The 20,209-nt window shown below is 42.3% G+C and overlaps 3 protein-coding genes across 8 annotated transcripts in view; all 3 read left to right on the top strand.

Annotated features, from left to right (window-relative positions):
* Nucleotides 1-10,540, top strand: part of maea (macrophage erythroblast attacher, E3 ubiquitin ligase) — a 35,060-nt gene extending 24,520 nt beyond the window's left edge. The window contains exons 1-9 of one of the 4 annotated variants that reach the window (XM_035161100.1): nt 267-375; nt 4,209-4,418; nt 4,800-5,003; nt 5,156-5,278; nt 6,188-6,264; nt 6,438-6,546; nt 7,246-7,379; nt 8,327-8,522; nt 8,613-10,540. In XM_035161100.1, the coding sequence (XP_035016991.1) occupies nt 307-375; nt 4,209-4,418; nt 4,800-5,003; nt 5,156-5,278; nt 6,188-6,264; nt 6,438-6,546; nt 7,246-7,379; nt 8,327-8,522; nt 8,613-8,708 (1,218 nt within the window). In that variant the 5' untranslated portion in view covers nt 267-306 and the 3' untranslated portion in view covers nt 8,709-10,540. Of the gene's footprint in view, nt 1-266; nt 376-936; nt 1,411-4,208; nt 4,419-4,799; nt 5,004-5,155; nt 5,279-6,187; nt 6,265-6,437; nt 6,547-7,245; nt 7,380-8,326; nt 8,523-8,612 lie in introns of those variants that run through there. The other 3 variants (XM_035161101.1, XM_035161103.2, XM_035161102.2) reach the window with 3 other exon arrangements.
* Nucleotides 10,541-11,590: 1,050 nt separating this feature from the next.
* LOC118112093 (heterogeneous nuclear ribonucleoprotein A0) lies at nt 11,591-15,611 on the top strand. Of its 3 annotated transcripts, none has more exons than XM_047340508.1 (3): nt 11,591-12,756; nt 14,109-14,215; nt 14,384-15,611. In XM_047340508.1, the coding sequence occupies exon 1, from the start codon at nt 11,675-11,677 to the stop codon at nt 12,596-12,598; it is 924 nt and encodes a 307-aa protein (XP_047196464.1). In that variant the 5' UTR covers nt 11,591-11,674; the 3' UTR covers nt 12,599-12,756; nt 14,109-14,215; nt 14,384-15,611. The 3 variants fall into 3 exon arrangements, with proteins under 3 accessions (XP_047196464.1, XP_047196465.1, XP_047196463.1); XM_047340509.1 differs by having other exon boundaries at nt 15,512-15,611; XM_047340507.1 differs by having other exon boundaries at nt 14,109-15,611.
* A 149-nt stretch (nt 15,612-15,760) lies between these two features.
* Nucleotides 15,761-18,787, top strand: LOC118112092 (heterogeneous nuclear ribonucleoprotein A0). The gene has a single exon (XM_035161104.2). It carries the CDS (start codon nt 17,227-17,229, stop codon nt 18,148-18,150), a length of 924 nt encoding a protein of 307 aa, XP_035016995.1. The 5' UTR covers nt 15,761-17,226; the 3' UTR covers nt 18,151-18,787.
* The last annotated feature ends 1,422 nt before the right edge of the window (nt 18,788-20,209 follow it).

Genomic DNA, 20,209 nt, shown 5'->3' on the forward strand with positions numbered 1-20,209 from the left:
AGACAAAACAAGACATTTGAAAACTCTTGAACATTTTAATGATTTTTAAAATCTTCTACCGATGAATGATTCATCAATTAATCAAGAAAACGATCGTTGAATTAATCAAGAAATGAAAATAATTGTTAGATTAGATTTTATATTGTTTCTCATCTTGAATCAAAACCATCTGAATCCCACCTCCACACTGGCAGTGCTGACACCGTCCCACCAGGTGGCGGTAGTGAGCGCCGAGGCCATTCTGAGTTGATGGAGAGAAAAAAAAAAAAAAAACACAAACAACCACAAGAGAACCACAAAACCAAGATGGCGGTGCAGGAGACAGCATCCCAACTGTCCATGGCTCTCAAAGTCCAAGAATACCCCACCCTGAAGGTAAATGCACCCCGGAACGGTTAAATACCCACAGCCCGACGAGCCCCGCGCTGCTGAAACACACAGTTCGGTCGGTGTTGCTGGTTTAAGGGGGATTTCTGGTTCATTAGATACCGAGGGGCAAGCGAACTTGACTGGGAGGCTAACGCTGGCTGGACTAGCTTAGCCAGGTAGCAGCGTCCATTTAATACCTGTGTTTGAAAAGCAGTAAATAAATAACACAGAGTTTGATAGATACAAACATATAAGAGGCTAATTAGCTCGCGTGTGTGCGGCTTTAATGGGGGTTTTATATCCGTGGCGGTGAGTGTGTCGAAGGCCTCAGAGATGTTAGCACAAGTTTAAACCTAGTTGTTTTTTGACAAGATGGTTTCTACAGCAGCACGGGTGTCATGTCAGATAACAGGGTAATGCCGAGGAGGGGGAGGAGGGGGGATGTGTGCACGTTAGACCCGAATTAGCTTTGATGCTGGAGCTAAGTTAAGCTAGGTACCCGGGGGCTAGCTGGGCTGTTCCATGCACATAGATGCTAATATGACCAGTGGACCACGGTGACAGATCATCCAGCAACGTGGTCCGTCTGTCCTTCAACAAGCAGACACGGCGTCAGGGAAGAAGCCCCGTGCAGGCGGCATGTCCCCCCCGCTAGCTAGCTGCTGTGTCGGCTGCCTGGCTGTGGCTAACACCCTCCCATCTTTCTTTTTTTAATCATACATATATATATATTAAGGTGAATCTCCTATTTCACCTGGAGAGTGAGTATCTGGCTGTGAGGTGGGTCTACGGGGGGGTGACAGCCCGTGAAGCCACGAGCAGCAGCAGCCCCCGTGAGGAAGCGCAGTGTCATCAGATCGCTGCCGCCTGTGTGCGCTTCTTTCAAAATGGCCAGCGAGAGAAATCACGGGCTGCTGCCGCCGCCGCACACACGCGCTGTTCCTCCATTCCACACAACGGTGCTGCGACACTGCCTTTAGCCGACGAGCGAGGAGCGAGTCCGGGTTTGCCCGCCGCCTCCAGGGGACACACGAACACGGCGTGAGTACCGGTGTATTGGCAGCTTTAATGTTGGGGGAACTGTTAGTGTGGTGCTGCCATGATTCATTATTAAAAACAAAATTTAAAAACCCGTGGCGTGTTTGGTGTTGCCGGTGCCTGGATGCTGCAGTGAGGATGATGGGCACCATTTTAAGACAGGAGTGATGGTTATAAAAGGCACCAAACGGGATGTGTGGCACTGGGAGGGGAGCAGTGGTGTACACGTGTTGAGCAGGATGGTAATGTTGCCTCACACACACATGAAGCTGCAGCATGTGTTGCATATTACGTCCTTGGGTGTTTTTGTTTTCCTGTCCTCATTGTGAGGTTATACTAGTAACCCTAATGTTCATGTGTTGTCATTTAACACACCATCTAAGCCAGTGGTTTGTTGGTAGTTGAAAGCTGCACAAACAGGCCTTCTACAGTCTATTGATAGTGTAACATTACGATATTGTGTCTGTATTCTCAAGGTTAGTCCAAATTGTCATCATTATCATCCAGACTTTACCAGAGAAGTGTTGCGATAATCATTAATGATTAATATGTGCTGTGAGGAGTGGGGCTTGTCAGTGTCTCTTGCACTGAGTCAACTCACATCAAATCATGAAAGACAACCAGTCACACTGTGTCAGTCTGGCCCCACAGTTACTGTCTGAAACATGACTGAGTTACATTGTTAACTGTCAATCTAATCAAGGTTGACTGGAGAAGAGTGAATCTTGCTAGCTCTAGAAACCGATCATATTCAAAATGTATTATTTTCTCTTCAGTGTTAAAGGAAAAAAATCTTTCATCAGATTTGTTGGTTTAAAATAAAGGCCATGTCTGCCTCACACAAAAACTACTGGACAGAGTCTCATGAAGGATGTGGTAAGGGTCAGGGAAGAACCCATGAAATCCTGGTGCCGATTGGGATCAAGGGACAGATGTAGTATTTGTTTGTTTGTTTTTCTAGGCTTTCCCCAATTTCCCAGGGAGCAATACAAGGATCTCGGTGAAAAAGATGAGAACTGATTTCCATAAGTGTGCACAATTTGGTGTGACTTTATTGAAACTATTCAAAGTGCCGAACAGGTCATTGCCCATGAAATGAATGATACAATGATGAAATGTCTCTCTTTGTAAATGTCATAAATTCGATTCAGTCACATTCATTTACTCACTGCTGGTGCCGCAGAAATCCCTGGTCTCACACTACTTAACATAAAAATGATCCCGATCCCCACAGCTATTGACAAAGAGTCCTCTGTATTGGCAGATACCCTGAGCCAGTTGATATATATCTCTTGATGGTTGTGTGACTTTACTGCCCAACCCTACATGTTTGCATTTTCCAGAAATCACAGAGGCAATGAGGTAATGTGGCTTGATCTACACCTCGCTGTAATGATCAGTATCTCGCCTGGCTCCTTCATTTTGTGACCCTGAATTAATCTGCTGATCTTTGGCCAAGTGTGTCACTAAAATCAATGTTTGCTGTTCAAACACAGACTGGAATAAGAAATTCTGGAGAGACCGATGTAAAGGCAATGTCTCATCCATCCTTCCTGTCTCATACAGCGGCTGTGCACATTCCTGAGCAGAATAAGCCTGCTGTTTTCTGCCAGCAGAGCAGCAATGAATATTTACTAGTGCGTATGAAACTGTTCCATGGTACAATTAAATATCTGAATCATGGCATCCTATTCTGGGTTTTAATTCAGCAAAATTAGAGCTGAATTCCCCAAATTCCAGCAAAGCAACAACATCCTGTGATGCTCCACTTCTCTGATGTTTCTCTCCAGTCTTAGTGATCTGTGAAATGAACTTGGCTCCAACTTAAAAGAGAGAAAATATTCCCAATGGATGAAAGCTCTCCTCATTGTTTTATGTGAAGCTGGTTCACAGAGAGCAAGAAAAACACTGTCGTTTGGTTTCATTAACATCACACAGATCTCATAGTTTAAAAGTTCTCTTTGATAAAGCTAATTGGGTTTTTATTGTGCTTACTGCTTGTTAATAGAAGATGCACTTATGTATTCTTATTCTTGGGTAATTATTATTTAGAGACTCTGGAGTCTGGTTTGAAAATATAGCCAGCGGAATTCTTAGTGAAAGAATTTTTAAAAAATATCAAATTTGACCAGATTATATACTTCACTAGAGCCAAACTCCATTGTCCAAAATAACATTGCTTTTCCCTGCTGCCTAACAGCCAGTAGATCCGAGTTTTACTGGCCCTTTGTGTATTTTTACTGGTCCAGCAGCTAAAAATGAAAACAATGAGGTTGCAGATTACAACCAACTGAATACCCGGTGCCTCACCCTCTCTTTTCAAGCTTATAGGTGAGTCTACGGTGGCGTTTAGGTAACAAAAAACACAAAAGGCCCCTCTTTAGATATAAAGGGCTCTTTGTAAGGTAACTAAACTTCACGATTTCCTAATTTCAGGTGGTTTTACAATAACAAGGACATAGTAACTTTAGACTGCCATATGAGATAATACCTCAATAACAGTCATATTATATAATGAGCAGTTTTACAGTATTTCTGAACTTGAATTAGCCTTTAAAATCCACTCCTTTCAGAACAGTGACAATCATTTGTATATGTGACTAGCAGGGTGTAGTAGGATATCTATCTAAATAAATTCCTACATTTCAAAATCTGAACCTGAATTTGACAGATTACATTTTTATTTGAGTGTGTTAAGACAACGCTTTGTTAACACGCACTGATCTGCACGTTAGCTCTGTGCCGCTGCCAAACCCGAATGCGTCATACCCTGATCCTATCCAACGGCGTTGTCTTCACAGGTCCCATACGAGACTCTGAACAAACGCTTCAGAGCAGCTCAGAAGAACATCGACCGGGAGACCAGTCACGTGACAATGGTGGTGGCGGAGCTGGAGAAAACCCTGAGCAGCTTCCCAGTGGTTGACTCTGTGGTGTCACTGCTGGATGGGGTGGTGGAGAAACTCAGCGCCCTCAAAAGGAAGGTGAGGGATACAGATGTATACAAACAGGCAAGCCACTAAATGTGCTCTTATAGATACAAACATAACACAATTTCTGGTCAATTTACTCCTTCTAGATTAAGGTCTTGCTGCTATCGTTAGATTTGGAAATTTTAAAACTTCAGTTATCCCATCGCTACATTAATTGGGATTCATTTAATCAACTTTTCTCAAAGCTTTTTACACTAAAATGCAAGACATATTAGAAATCATGATAACTGCCCTTAAGCTATCATGGCTGTTTTGTTTTTTTTTAAATGTTCAGCAGATGTTTGTCACATACCAACATCTAGTTGGTGAAGAGACAAATAGTCTAAAGCTGCTTTCAGACATGCACTGAACTCACTACATGTGATAAGTACAGTAAGAATGAGCGTGTGTGTCACATAGGCTGCAGAGTCCATCCAGGCAGAAGACGAGAGTGCCAAGCTGTGTAAGCGTCGCATCGAGCACTTGAAGGAGCACAGCAGCGACCAGCCGGCCTCAGTCAACCTCTGGAAGAAGAAACGCATGGATCGCATGATGGTGGAGCATCTGCTGCGCTGCGGCTACTACAACACAGCTGTTAAACTGGCCAGACAGAGCGGTATAGAGGTGATTGTCAACTCAATACTAACTGACCCTGACTATCCGTTTTAGTTTATACACATATTATTGCATGTGTGTGCTTTTTGAATTTAATTATCTGATCACAATTGTACTTTTGTTTTTTGTTTCCCTCTTTTACACGTTGTCTATATTTTTAGGATCTGGTGAACATTGAAATGTTCCTCACAGCTAAGGAGGTGGAGGAGTCTCTGGAGAGGCAGGAGACCGCCACCTGTTTAGCCTGGTGCCACGACAACAAGTCCCGCCTCCGTAAAATGAAGGTAGTTCATTTACAACAGTTCAAGTTTAGCCTCTGGAATGCAAATGGTTTCAGTTGATTTCTGACAAATGCTTAGAAAGCAAACAAAAAAAGGTCAAGCATAACAAGCGAGCAGAAATTGATAGAATATGCAAATGTCATTATTTTTGTGTGATGATTATTTTCGGCTCTTAGTGATCATTGGAACAAAGTCACTGCACGGAAAGACTTTAATGAGATTTATTTTATTTCGGGTGTTTTGCTCTTCTGTCTGTGGCAGCAAGTTAAAGCAATACTGGAAAATTTGAACTCAACTGCAACATTATAATGGATTAGAATCCCTTAGTCTCTGAGGTGTTAATCCTGGGATTATCCCATTAAACCAGAAGTACGAAGTAGTGGGGGTGTCTATGAGAATTGTGGGTTTTTAATGGTTTTGATTTCAGCTACCAAAATTCAGGTATTTCTGACATCCCTACTAAGTGAGATCAGACCTGCAGGAATGCATGATAATCATCTCAGTTAACTGTTACTAGCAGAGTCAACATTGTTGTAGGGAGATGCCCAGAAAACCTACAAGGTTTCAAGACTATTCTGATGCTTTTTACTCCCTGCTGCGAGCTTTCGGGAAATTTTCAACTGAATTATTATGTCACAAGAGGATTAGGAAGCTAACGCCAACCAACTGCTGTGCTCTTTTTCAAGTTCCACTGCAGCAGGACATTTTTTCCTCTTTTTAAAAAAACATTTGGTCGATAAAGCATTGAAAGGCAGCTATGGAATCTTCCAGCACCACAGCAGTTACATAAAAGGGATCAGTTACATCCATGCTGCAGTACGTCCTGAGTTCAGAAAGGAGAAAAGATAAAGTCTGAGGGCTCTGCAGCATTTCAGTGCTTTTAATATCGTTTTGTTTCTATTCTTTTGGCAGAGTTGTCTTGAGTTTAGTCTGAGAATCCAGGAGTTCATCGAGCTCATCAGACAAAACAAACGCATGGATGCAGTCAGGTACCAGACACAGAAACACAACACACACACACACATACAAACACACACTGTATCATTACAAACACAGTAACAGTTTCACCCCAAATACACCAACTACCTATTTTATGTAAAATGAGCATTTGCAATCTTTGCCCCATTGATCGTGTTAATGTGTGTCTTTGTGTTTGTGTCAGACATGCCAGGAAACACTTCAGCCAAGCAGAGGGTGGACAGTTGGATGAGGTTCGGCAGGTGATGGGGATGCTGGCCTTCCCATCAGATACACACATCTCTCCATACAAGGTAACGCCGATGGTCTAACCATTGTAATCTACATATATATGTACATGTGTAAGATTTTATTGGACACACATTTAACCAAGGAACTTTGTGGTGTACTTGTGGGATTCTTATCATTATCAGAACTGGCACAGAAACAACTGAAATGGTCTTCCCACACTCTACTATGTCATTTAAAGCAGCGGTTACTACACAATGAGCAACATGACTTTGCAAACTGTGGATTAACAGATGTTAATTTAATGGCATCAATATTTGATGATTGATAATACACCACTTTGTAGAGATCAAGCAGAGGAAGTGCTATAGCAACAGAGAAGCCACTAGATGGCATTGTGCGTTCTTGAAAAAAACAAAATCACTTCCCTCTTCTCCACTACTTCAGACTTGCATCTGTTTTTAACTGTTTTTATTTTTAATCTTTTGTGGGCAACAAAAGTCTTCTGAGTAATGGGGTTTTACCATGGCATCATGACAACAATTATTCATCTCAAATTTATTCATTTTTATTATTATTTTTCTCTGTAAAATGTTTAAATTGGAAACTCTGTAGTGGTTGTGTGTGTCTGTCCTCTTTTTCAGTTTAATTTGTAGGGTTTTCCGTTGCTTATGTAACACTCTGGTCGGCATTTCACAAATAGTAATTACTGGGTTACTGTTGGTTTAAAAATGTCTTTCTCTTGTTTTTTTCTGTTGCTTCAGGATCTTTTGGATCCAGCCCGCTGGAAGATGCTGATCCAGCAGTTCCGATATGACAACTACAGACTGCACCAGCTTGGAAACAACTCTGTGTTCACTATAACCCTACAGGCTGGGCTGTCTGCCATCAAGACACCGTATCCTACCATACTCTGTTTCCAATATGAGGTCATTCAGGCCACACAGTGATGCAGGGGTCTTATCAGTTTGGGTCAACAATATCAGCTGACTCTCTATCTCAAGTGTTTGCCGCTACCTGGCTTCGGTGAATATAGTGTTGTTACCAAAAGAAGGAAATTGAGCAAATGATAGTGATGTTTAAATGTTGAGGGATGGAGAGAAATTGTGAATCAAGACAGAGAGAGGGACATGGACAGACAGAGGTGAAATGTAACTGTTCACTGTAATTCAGTAAAATCACTGAAGTGTTATTAAGCTACACTGCAGACTGGAATCGATGCTGGCAAGATGAAAGCTACTGTATGTCATGAATGGGTCCAATAGGTTTAACACACATGGAGCAGACTTTCATATGAAGAAGATTTACTGTCTGAAAGTTGTTCCTCTTTTACAATAAAACAAGCGAGGATATGCAGCTTTTTTACACACTGGTAAATCTGCTTAAAGAGGCAATTGGCTCCGTTCCCAATACCAGTAAGGGAGGTTGCCTTTCTGTTTTTCTTCACCAGTGCAGCATGTTGGTGTCTCCTTTCCATCTCTGCTGATCGAAGCCAGGTCTGATGAAAACCTGTCTCCCCTGCAGAGTCATTTGCCGATTGAATCGATTCCCACTGCAGACAAAAGCCACATGTCAGTGGGTTTTTTGGCCAGTGGGGAAATGGCCCTAACATATTTACCCTGATGTTATAACTCCTCAATTAAACCTATTTAAATTGCAAAATATGAATTTCTTTTATAATGAATGAAGAGGAAAACAGACATGGGATTTAAAATGAGGGCAGAGTTCTTAACGTTCGCCTAATAGGGTCCATTGCACTTTATAACTTTTTTTGCTCTTTCTCTTGCTGTGAGATCTGCGATAACATCATCAAGTTTTGGTCCCTAACCTCATTGCCTATTCCAGTCAGTGCTATAAGGAGGACGGTACCTCAAAGAACCCAGACTGCCCTGTGTGCAGTAAATCTCTAAACAAGTTGGCCCAGCCGCTGCCCATGGCCCATTGTGCCAACTCCAGACTAGTTTGCAAGATCTCTGGAGAGGTCATGAATGAAAACAACCCTCCGATGATGCTTCCTAATGGATACGTGTACGGCTACAATGTGAGTACCCCACAAGATGAACACTTACAATTAGGATAATAAGACTGTTCTCTCCTTAATTCATCATCGTCTCTGTATTATCTCTTCCAGTCCCTTCTGTCCATCCGCCAAGATGACAAAGTGGTGTGTCCCAGAACCAAAGAAGTCTTCAACTTCTCTCAGGCTGAGAAGGTCTACATCATGTGATCACTCAGATGAGCCCGGTCTGAACGTCGACATGATGGAAAACGGTCATTCATCACCTGTGACCTGCCACCCGTGGAGCTGTGATCTAGTGCCCTACCGCCCTCCCCCCACACAGACACACGCAAAATACCCTACAAACCCCTCCCCACCCAAAATTACATGATTGATTCCTTTTCACCCACTCCCCCAAACTCTATCACACAGAAACTGGGCTCGACTCCTTTCAGACTGTTTTAGCAGTGGCTACAAGTCGTTCGATCTGATTCATTCAAGCACATGGACTATTAACATCGTCATTATCTTACAAGCCTTCACTCTCAAGATTAAAGACGAGAGGGAAAGGACTGAGGGGTTGTAAAAACGACTAGATAGATGTTCGATTTTACTACAACAAATAAAATCTTGTTGAGGTTACTTTGCCTTTTTTCCTTTTACTAGTCGTGTTCCTTTGTTACTTAAATAACGTGGCAGGACTGTGTTGACTCACAACATTAAGCAGACTAACACATGAGAGTTGGGCTTTTCTTTTAAAGACAAACATGGCTGCCTGGTCTCATAGTAGCATCTTATTATGTGATGCATGCTGTTGTCTTTTAGCCATGTGCTGTTTGATGGATTGTTGAGGGCATATATTAATTGCCTCCTTAAAACTGCCTACTAACATTTTTGCATTTCACCCTCCTTGGCTGTGAAACTGGAGTCTGATTGGGCTGCTCCTTTTCAAATGTAAATATTAGATAGAAATTGGTCGTCCTCGTGTAAATTCTGGGGTGTTTTTTGGGGACAAGTAACGACGACGAAGATTAACCTCCTGCAAAGATGTTGTGTGAGCTGAACAAGTCTTTTCTTGGCTGTTGACCTGACATGACCTGCAGTATCCTCCAGTTAACTGGTTGTCCGGTGTAACTCCTCGATGCTGAGGAAGCTGTTAGTTTCACAAACTTGGTAGTGTTAATTATAGTGTATTTACTACCAAAATGAAAATTACACAATATTCAAACAAGATAACCAACTTTGTTTGGATAAACAAAATTGTCTTCCTTTTTTCTTGTGTTTTTTTCATTTTCAGCTCGACTCGACTTTATTTTCTTCAGCTAAAAGACTGGAAACCATTCAGTGATATGAACATAAAAGTGTCCCACAAATTCAACCTTACTGAAATCGTTTTAATTTCATAATTAAACTTGTTTTTAATTTTAATTTCATATATTTCTTATTCCATTACTATTTTTCAAACAAGATATAAAAGGACTGTGCAGATTGTTTGCTCTTCTGCTTGTGTTAAAGCTGCTTGTGGTACCAACACTACTTGGCATAAAAGTACATTTTCATCAGTAGTTAATTTCTGTCATGCACAATCTTTTCTTTATGTTGGTTGAACCATCTTGCTTTTCTTGCAGTTCGAGAAGTAAAAACTTTTGCTTTTGGTATTGTAAAAACATAACCTGACCTTTACGACTTTTTCTAGACGATGGACTGGAAATGGGAACAGCACATGACGTACTCAAACCTGGATTGTGGAGTAGTGGGACATGAAAGTTGACTTCAGGGTCAGCTAACGCACAACTAACTTACATGGTAGAAATGTAACAACACCCATTCAAAACAATCCAAAATTGCAGTTTTATGTTGAACATGATCAGTCTTGTGGTAAGTCATTTCTTCCATTTGTTGTTTATGGACAAACCAAAAGATGCCTCATTTGTGTCCCATTAATGGTTTGGAACTGTATCTGTAAAGACACAGACTGTCCTGTGTGTTTGTGTTGTTAGAATAGATAAAGGGATTGTTTCATAGCAATATGCCTCATAAAGATTTCAGTGAACTTTGAATTCGGTGTTTCTTTATTTGCAATGTCCGCTGTGTGGGCTCCAAACTCAGCATTAACATAAGCTGTGGAATGTGTGACGAGGTAAACTGTTCATGTCTGTTCACATGGAAATGCAATGTGTTGTGTCTTTCACCTGAAACTACCTGAATCTCTATGGGCGAAGGAAGCCTGGAGTCATGTTTTTTTTTTGGGGGGGGAGGGTGTAGCAGTGAAAAACTAAAGCATACATGTATGTATATATAAACTTAATATATAGTTCATGATTTATGAGTAAACTGCAAGTAGGAAGAATTATAAGATTTTGCAATACAAATACATAAATCCTGGGATTTTTCCAAAGCCAGAAATTCACGGAGCTCACTGCCACCAGGAGGGATTTAGATTTTGGTGAACTAAGCATTTACAAATCTGATTAATCTGTCAGTTTTTGTTTTGTAAACTGATTATCTGGTGAAAAAAATATTACAGGTTTCCACAACCCTATTAACAATCTTTAAAGTGATTGTTTTAGGGGACCCATTTGTCCAAAACCCAAAGATACTCAAATTACAGTGACATACTACGTGTAAAATTAGAATCTTTACTTTATTAATCACTTAATTTGGTTTTCATCTCACAACTGTATTCATCCTTTAGTGTAAGATTCTATTGTATGAATGAAAGATGTAATTTCAAACAGACACGTTGAATAAGCGCTGCGAGCCCAGTGACCTGTTGAATCCAAACCAGCAACTCATGGTTCTCACTAAAATGTTTTAAACCCAAAACAATAATATAAAAAAACGTGGAAACTCGCTTTTAAGCTTTATTAACACGCGAGTCTACGTTTTATTAATTGGGATGATCTCGTGGAAACCATCATAGTTTGAGTTTTCATTTCTTAATTGTTTTAGAGTTTTTTTTAAATATGTATATATATCGGTAAACAACTCTCTCTCTATCTCTCTCTCTCTCTTTACGTATATAGAGTTGTTTACGCGCTAAAGAGCTCGCAGCGGACCGGAAGAGGAGGCGCCGTTTTTCTCGAGCCGCGCTCCGGTATAAATGCTGCTGCGTTCTTTCCCCTCCTCCACCATTTTGAGATTACCCAACGACTGCGTGACTTCAGCCAGCGTCTCGGTTCCTTTGTCTGAAAATGAGCGACCAGCTTTGTAAACTCTTCGTCGGCGGACTCAACGTGGACACCGACAGCGATGGCCTGCGCAAGCACTTCGAGCAGTACGGCACCCTGACCGACTGCGTGGTGGTGGTGAACAAGACGCTGCAGAGGTCGCGCTGCTTCGGCTTTGTGACCTACTCCACGCCGGAGGAGGCCGACTGCGCCATGGGGGCTAGGCCGCACACCGTCGACGGCAACACGGTCGAGGTGAAGCGCGCCGTGGCGAGGGAGGACGCCAACAAACCCGAGGCCCTCGCCAAGGTGAAGAAGATCTTCGTCGGTGGCTTGAAAGACGACATCGAGGAGGAGCACCTCATGGACCATTTCAGCCAGTACGGTGAGATCGAGAAGGCCGAAGTCATCTCCGACAAGGAGACCGGGAAGAAGAGAGGCTTCGGCTTCGTGTACTTCAACGAGCACGATGCGGCCGACAAGGCGGTTGTGGTGAAGTTTCACTCCATCAACGGACACAAAGTCGAGGTTAAGAAAGCCCTGACCAAGCAGGAGATGCAGGCGTCCGGCAGAGGCGGCATGGGGATGGGGGGTGGACGGGGAAGAGGCATGCGGGGTGGTCAAAATGGCTACGGCAACAGGGAGTACGGAAACTACAACTACGGAAATGGCGGAGGCTACAATGGCGGCGGCGGTGGCGGCTACGGAGGAGGCTACGGCGGATATGGCGGCGGCGGCTATGGCGACCAGGGAAGTGGGTATGGTGGTGGAAACGGCTACAACGAGTTTGGAAGCGGCTATGGTCAGCACACCTCCGGCTACGGCCCGATGAAAGGCGGGCCCTTCGGCGGCCAAAGGAGCGCGGCTCCCTACACCAGAGGAGGCGGTGGCGGCGGCGGTGGCTACCCGAGAGGAGGAGGAGGAGGCTATGGCAGCGGCGGCTACTAAACGAGACTGCACAATGGAAACCCGACCACCCATCCCCCGCCTCAACCGACCTCCAGCCTAAACTCAAATTCAGTTACGGGGCGTCTGCCGTGAAACCCAACCATGGCAGAGATATGGACACAGAGACCCCCTCTAATCATAACGAAGACCCCAAACAGGTAGGAAGGTCACTTCCCAGAAAGCCTGATAATAACGAGCAGCTGTTTGCCGTTCTACTAGGACACATAAACAAGAATAAAACACACAATGATCCCTTTTATGGACCCACACAGACGCCAGTGTGGTTGTCGATTAGGTTATTAATTTTTTTATTTGCGTTCACTCGTTGTTTTTTGAAAGCTTTTTCAATGTAGGATTGTTTTTTGCTGACATTTTTAAAAGCAATTTAGATTATACTTTGTTTCCTGAAGTAAACCTAGTGTGATTTCAATGTATGAGGATGAGAAAGCATGTTATGTGGATTTTGGATTTCATAGATCTGTTTTACTGATAAAACACCGATTTGTATGATTTACTTTGGGTCATTCAGCGAAGGCGGGAACGTGACACTGCAGGATCCAGTTTCCTTGTTTCCTTCCCCTTATATTGTATTCAAACTCCTCACGCATAGTACTAGTTTCAACCTAAGTATTGTTCATTTTTCCATTTACCTGTAGCAATATCTAATGTATATTGTATACTTTCATGTCTGGAGATCCAATCTACTGTTAAAACACTTTGGTATGCTTATGTATGTTCATTTTAAATAAAACGTTATACCACTTAGCTTAGTTATTTTACTTATTATTTAACCAGGCTTCCTCAAGTTTATCCACAGGTTTTATCTTCTCCTTCTTGATCTTTAGTTCTTTCCCGCAGTTTATTCCCTTAAACTCAGGTGGGTGAAATGAATGGTTGTAGTCTACCCACAGCCAATGCATGTTGGCTTTGTAGGGTTTGACCTTTGCTAATATCCTTTTTTTTATATTTCTTCTCATTTTTAACATATTTTAATACATATCTTTATGTGGACATGAGGGCTCTGATATTTTATCTTTGATTATTCCTACATTTAGGTGTTCTTACTCCTTATTCCAGTAGGCTATCCCAGCCAAAATAGCCTAGCAGTTTGTTTGTAGGATACTTCAAGACCCTGTTGATTACCTGGGGTCGATTGTGATAGGAGTCTGAAATATCTCTTTAGGATATCCACATCCAGCAAACTAGGTATGTAAATCAACCTGTCTTCACTCTGTGTTGGTCAACCATGTATGGAATATCTTTGACATGGTGCACAAGGGCGCCATTTATTTAAAACGACTACTCATCATAGCTCAATGCGCCTTTTTTTTATATGTAGCTAATCTTAAATTAAGGGGGGTTACTTCATTTGGTCTTTTATGAACTTAAATTGGACGGTAGGAGACCCAAATTTAGTTCCACCATTAAATGGAGCCAGTAAATTGGTGTCTCCTCCAGAAAACTATTCTGTGTGCAGTTTCTCACTTTGTCTCTCTCCCATCTCCTCCAGGTTGCTATGGTAACCTGGGTACGAGGACATCACCCCTGAAAACGATGGGGTGTGTGTCTCCATGCTGGCGGGGGGGACCGAGAGAGGCTGTGTCTTCTCCCCCTCAGGTGAAGTCAATTTCACAACGGATTCCAGTGTGTGGTCAAAATGAATATGAATGCATCGCACAGGGTTATTGACCTGAGGTTGTGATTTGGGGTGTTTCACCAGTGAAGTGAATGCTCCCCACTGATTTTATTACTGTGAATATTACTTGACGTGACCTCTCATTGCAGGTTGTGGACATTAGTGGATTCCCTTTTAGGATGTTATTATACTTTATCTGACCTGGAGAGGTATTACTCCAAGTCAAATGAGAAAAGAATCAATTTGCTTCAACAAAAACTACAAGTATAACCAGCATTCCCAAAGAGTAATGGGTTATTTGAAGATACATTGAACATTATGTAAGTATTATAATTATTGTCCTCAGATGATGCAGATACACTCAACATAAGTTTTCAAAGTACAATAAATTATGTCAACACACTTTAATGAAGGTGTATATACTAAATATCTACTTTTTCTTCAAGGACAAGCAGAAATAAAGTTGAATGACTTTATTGGTCATATCAGTTAAGAAGGAACATCTGTCTGCAGACTTGCTTCAAAATAGGGAACAATGATGGAAACTTGCCACTTTGATTAAATGCACACTTTGCTACGCACATGTCTGTTCACTTTGAATAAAAAGTTATACAAAATTTATCCGACCTCAAGTTTATTCAGGTATTACAGTTAAATGTTTATAGTTGCCTTGTTCCAACAGTTTCTGCACACAAAATTTTCTTCAAACTGGCTCTGGACCATGACCTGAGAACGCTTCTTAATTCTGGTTAGGTTTGTGATTAACAGGAAACAGAATTATGCAGGTATGTCGCCATGTGTCTCAGTGATGGTACATAGATCAGTCCAAATTTCAAAAGCCAACAGGAAGGCTTGTGACTGGCCCATTTGATCTGATATCAAAGTCAGTTTCTGTCAGTGTAAAAAAAAAAAAAAAGTGCTGCTTTTATTGTAAAATTTTAAGATTGCTGCAATTTTGGCATCGGTGATATACGCTAACAGATGAGGTACAAAATGTTCATAATGTTAAAGTGAACTGGAGTAATCAAACCTGAGCTCACCAATTTATTGGCATTGTAATTTGTACATGCTGTAATGGCAAATGTGAGACATAACTAAAGTTTCATACAGTAAAATATGAGGAAAGTATAATCCTTAAATTAATCTAACTGATGTACATGATGATCCAGAAGACCTAGTGTGACACAAGTTGTCCTGATGTGTCAAAACTACTGTGCTTGTGATGCATGACTTGGTGAGCGGGGTGTAAATTTTCCATTCTGTTTTATCTTTTATAGGTCAATGATGCCTCGGATCATTCCTTAGGACAAGAAACCTCTGTTAAGATGGTTTGGCTTTTGATGCAAAAATAAATCTATATATATTTTTATACCAACAGACTTGCTGTATTACTTTTTTATATTGAGCATGGTTTGGTTGAATGCCTCTCCCGGGGACACATCTTACATAGGGTCACTGAATATCTTCATGATCAGGCTTGTGAGGACAAAGAACCAATGGTGGATTATCAATATCTGAGTTTGAAAACGTTTTTGTGAATTTGCAGTACTGTAATGTGTTAAGTGTGTGCTGGTATTGGTGAAAGCTTGGCTGGACTGGTAATGTTATGATATGTGCCTCTTGAGTGGAAACCAAGGAAAGCTGTATGAGAATCTTATTTGGAGCCAGGTTTCTGTATCTCAGCATGTGGCCGTTGAAAGGTGCGTTTTACTAGTTTTCCTATGTATATAAGCTATGCTTTACACAGTTACTTCCTTATCAAAGTATGGAGCAGAATTTAAAACGTAAAGAAACCAACTTGACCACCTGGTTTAACAGCTCGATGGATTCTGTAAGCAGATACTGCAGAATTCCTATTGACCAGAAGAACTTCCAGTGAGTGATCACAGCAAGCAATTCCTTAAAAACATTGGCGTGTTGCAACATGCTTTAATGTGATGTGGAATCTTTTGAAATGAATTTAAGAAGCAACCTGAAGATTTATTTCCCTGCATCAGCCTGGAGGAGGAGAGCAAGACGAGTTTCGTCTTTAGTGAAAAGCAGAAGCTGTAAGCTCAAGGCCAACTGCATTTCACAGCTCCACAGTACAGTTGTGAGATTTTAAGCACAGCCCACACGTCTTAACATATGCTACTATAAAGAATTAGTGTTTTAATGAGTCGGGAACATCCTTGAAGTGATTGAGTCAGTGTTGGTCACCGAAGATTGCAAAACTATTATGCAAGACATTTGTGGTTTTCTGAGTGAATTGGTGCTTCATTTTTAATTTCATCAGACCAGTGTGATCAGTTGTCAATTGTAAATAATGAATGTCATATTGATAGGGTAAAATGTGTTGCTTTTGTTTGGGTATGATAATTGGTACTCAAAAATGAGTTTCCATCTTAAGCCTCTCAGGTGATACCAGATTGCTGCAGTTGACTGATTTACAGTGTGGACACTTGATTATTTAATGTTTTATTTAATGTAAAAATTTTATTTTCAAACTGTGGCTGGAGATCTGTTGTTATCCTGTTAAGCTATAGTTCAGATTTCTGGTATATTTAAAGAAGAGAGGCCTTTACATTGTACAGGTATTAAGTAAAGTAAATGGGACATAGTTTCACCTTGTTTGCTCTTTTATATTGTCATGTGATAGTACTGCAGCAAAGCTAGTGCTCCAAACATATGCAGTATTTGTACTTCAATGGATGGCTTTTATACTTTTTATTAAATACCACAGCAGTGTAGTAGTGCTTTTTGTTTTTATATGAAGGACACTGGTTGAAAAACCCCGCTTCGAGAGAAGGAAGTCAAGATCTCCGAGGGGACGTGAAAGCGCCAGCAACGAAAATCCCTCCTCAGCCAATCAGAGTGGAGATTGTTTTCAAGACGACCAATCAGCGACTGCTACGTCTTACGGCGGCGAGCGAGTGGAGCGGAACGCCCAAACGCGTCTCATTGAAGAAGAAGAGCGACGCTCCGAGGCTTCCATCCCCTAAGACAGTCAGTCATGGCGACCACAATCTGTAAGCTGTTTGTCGGAGGACTGAATGTGGAGACCACGGTCGATGGCCTCCGCGGTCACTTCGAGCAGTTCGGGACGCTCAGCGACTGCGTGGTGGTCATGAACCAGGCGGTCGGGCGGTCTCGCTGCTTCGGCTTCATCACCTACTCGACACCGGAGGAGGCCGACACAGCAATGGCGGCTAAGCCACATGTTGTCGATGGCAACAACGTGGAACTGAAAAAGGCCATAGCCCGGGAGGACGCCAGCAAGCCGGACATCCTCGCTAATGTCAAGAAGATCTTCGTCGGCGGCGTGAAGGACCACCTTGAGTCGGAACACCTGGTCGACTACTTCTCCAAGTTCGGCGTGGTGGAGAAGGCCGAGATCATCTCCGACAAGCAGACCGGCAGGAAGAGGGGCTTCGCCTTTGTCTACTTCGAGGACAGCGACTCCGCCACGAAAGCGGTGAACACCAAATACCACGACATCGACGGGAACCAGGTGGAGGTGAAGAAGGCTATGACCAAGCAGGAGATGTCCAGCGGCGGCGGCAGGGGAGGCAGGGGCCGGGGCAGAGGGATGCCGAGCTTCGGCGGCGGAAGAGGAGGAGGCGGCGGCTACAGGGGAGGCTACGGCGGCGGCGGCGGTTACGGCGGCGGTGGTGGTTACGGAGGCGGTTACGGTTACGCAGGGGGTTACAACGGCGGCGGAGGAGCAGCAGCTTACGGAGGCTACGAAGAATACGACCAGGGTGGCGATTACAACAACGGGGACTATGGGGAGGGCTACGGACAGCAGCAGTCCAACTATGGTGCAATGAAGGCGGACAGCTATTCTTACAGGAGCGGGGCTCCTTACAACCGGGGAGGGGGCGGCGGTGGCTACGGCCGAGGTGGCGGTGGCGGGTTCGGCGGAGGTTATCAGTGACACCCTCCATTTGTGAGATGTTTATGGGGAAAATTCTGAACTTGAATCTACACACACGGACACAGTACACAAGCCCAGGTGGAGGGGGGGGATGAAGGGTCTTCGTGGTTCAGGGCCCATCACCCACCATGGATGAATGAATGAGACTGTCCTCCTGGATCCGGCCCCCCCGACCTCCTCTAATTCCACACATGGACTTTACTACTAAGAATTGTGAATTATTGAATTGTACTTAATGTTTGTTTTTTGGGGGGGGGAGGGTGGATTGTTTTGAACTATTTGTAATCCATGTCAGTCACTGCTTCTCCACTCAGATGTGAGTTTGTTTGTCTTGCAGACATGGCGTTACTGTTTCATGAGCTCAGGGTTTTAGGTGAAGTTGTCTGGCGACGTGGGACTCGACTGCTTTGAGTTTGTTGATCTTAAAAAAAAACACACGTATTTTTTTCGTACTGTTCTGTTTGACTGTAGAATGACCTTCTTCCACCTATCCCGTCCAATTAGGGCCTCCAGGCTTTTGTTTAAATTAAATTAAACTGTTTTGAAATCCATGTGTTCAGTTTGAAATCCATGTGTTCAGTTTGCCCCATATGTTGTATTCTGCTTTTATTAAAGTTTTTAATGTTTTGAAAATCCATCTAATCTCGCAGTTTTAATTTAAATTACCACGAGGCACCTTTTCCAGGAAGCAATCGTCTGGGATCTTGCGATATGAGCCACCACCAGGGGGGGGTGTTGTCTGAGAAGTAGTGCATCTCATGTTCATCGGCCATTTTACACTGAAGATCTAGGAAGCTGATTGCACTGTAATGCTGATAAGTTCAGATGCTGCCTTTTTAATACAATAAACATACAAACAACCTTTGATCCATTGAAATGTTTCCAACATGGGTGCATGGTGAAATATGATAAATCTTAATACTGATTAAAATGTTTTTTGCTTGTTATTAAGTGCAATATTTCCAGTTTAGCCTTGACAGCAGGGTTTTCCAGAATAACTGGTTTTGTTAACAATCGAGTCGTCTGTTCTGTAGTAGCCTGTCCTGTTGGGAACTCGTGTTGACAGAGCAGCTGCAGAATTGTGGCCTGATTATTTTATTTCAATACCCTCTCCTAGTGGAGAGAATCATTTTAGGAGTAAATCAGAATATTATCAAATTAGAAGGACACTCAGAGCCACAAGTCCCAACAATTTATTTTATGAAACCAGTTAAATTCACTAGATTTAGGTTTTTATGTGGATCTGCACCAAAATGCATAAATATCAGTCCCAGAAACGTGTTAGATTTTTTTCTTCCCATCAAGATCCATTAATTCTCTCAGGAAAGTTGAAAAACGTCCCATCTTGCAGTATTAAAAAAAGTGAAATAATACATTCCTGGATTTGCCCCCTCCCAAGAATCTCGCCAGAATGTAATGACCCATATCGTATGGGTTTGTTCCACTCATCTGGCCGGTAGTTTCTGCATAACCCTGCAAACAAACTCAGACAAAAACATAACCAAGGAGGTGGAGGTAGGTTTATATTCCTACATACTTCGTATTGGTAAGTTATGGGTTTGATTTCCTCATTTTGAATCACACTGCTCTATCACACATTCCAAAAACGTGATTTACCTTAAACCTTCTTGGCGAGGCAAGCATGTTTTAAGAGCAAAAAAATAAAATGTGCTGCACATTAGACATAAAAAAGGACTAGACAACATATTGTATAAAAGACAAGTCGATCTGAAATTACATAATTAGGATCTGTAAGAGTAAAATATAATATAGCTTCAATTAAAAAAAGGGGAGCAGAGTTTATCTGGGATAAATGCTTAAAACTGAATGCAGCTTCTCCATGTTTATTTTTGACTCTGAACCTGTCCCACATCTGAGAGGTATAAACACTTCCACCACCAAAAGCACCAAAGCAACCAGTGCATTTACACTGGAATGAAACTCGAGACTTGATTCTGGATCTCGAGGGCCACTTTAGGATTTGAGGCCCACTTATTGGTATTCAGCCAAGTTGCCATGTTTTTAATTATGTAACTTGCTGATTGGATTGGTTTGGAAA

This window comes from Hippoglossus stenolepis, chromosome 7 (genome assembly GCF_022539355.2).
Source record: "Hippoglossus stenolepis isolate QCI-W04-F060 chromosome 7, HSTE1.2, whole genome shotgun sequence".
NCBI classification, from domain to species: domain Eukaryota; kingdom Metazoa; phylum Chordata; class Actinopteri; order Pleuronectiformes; family Pleuronectidae; genus Hippoglossus; species Hippoglossus stenolepis.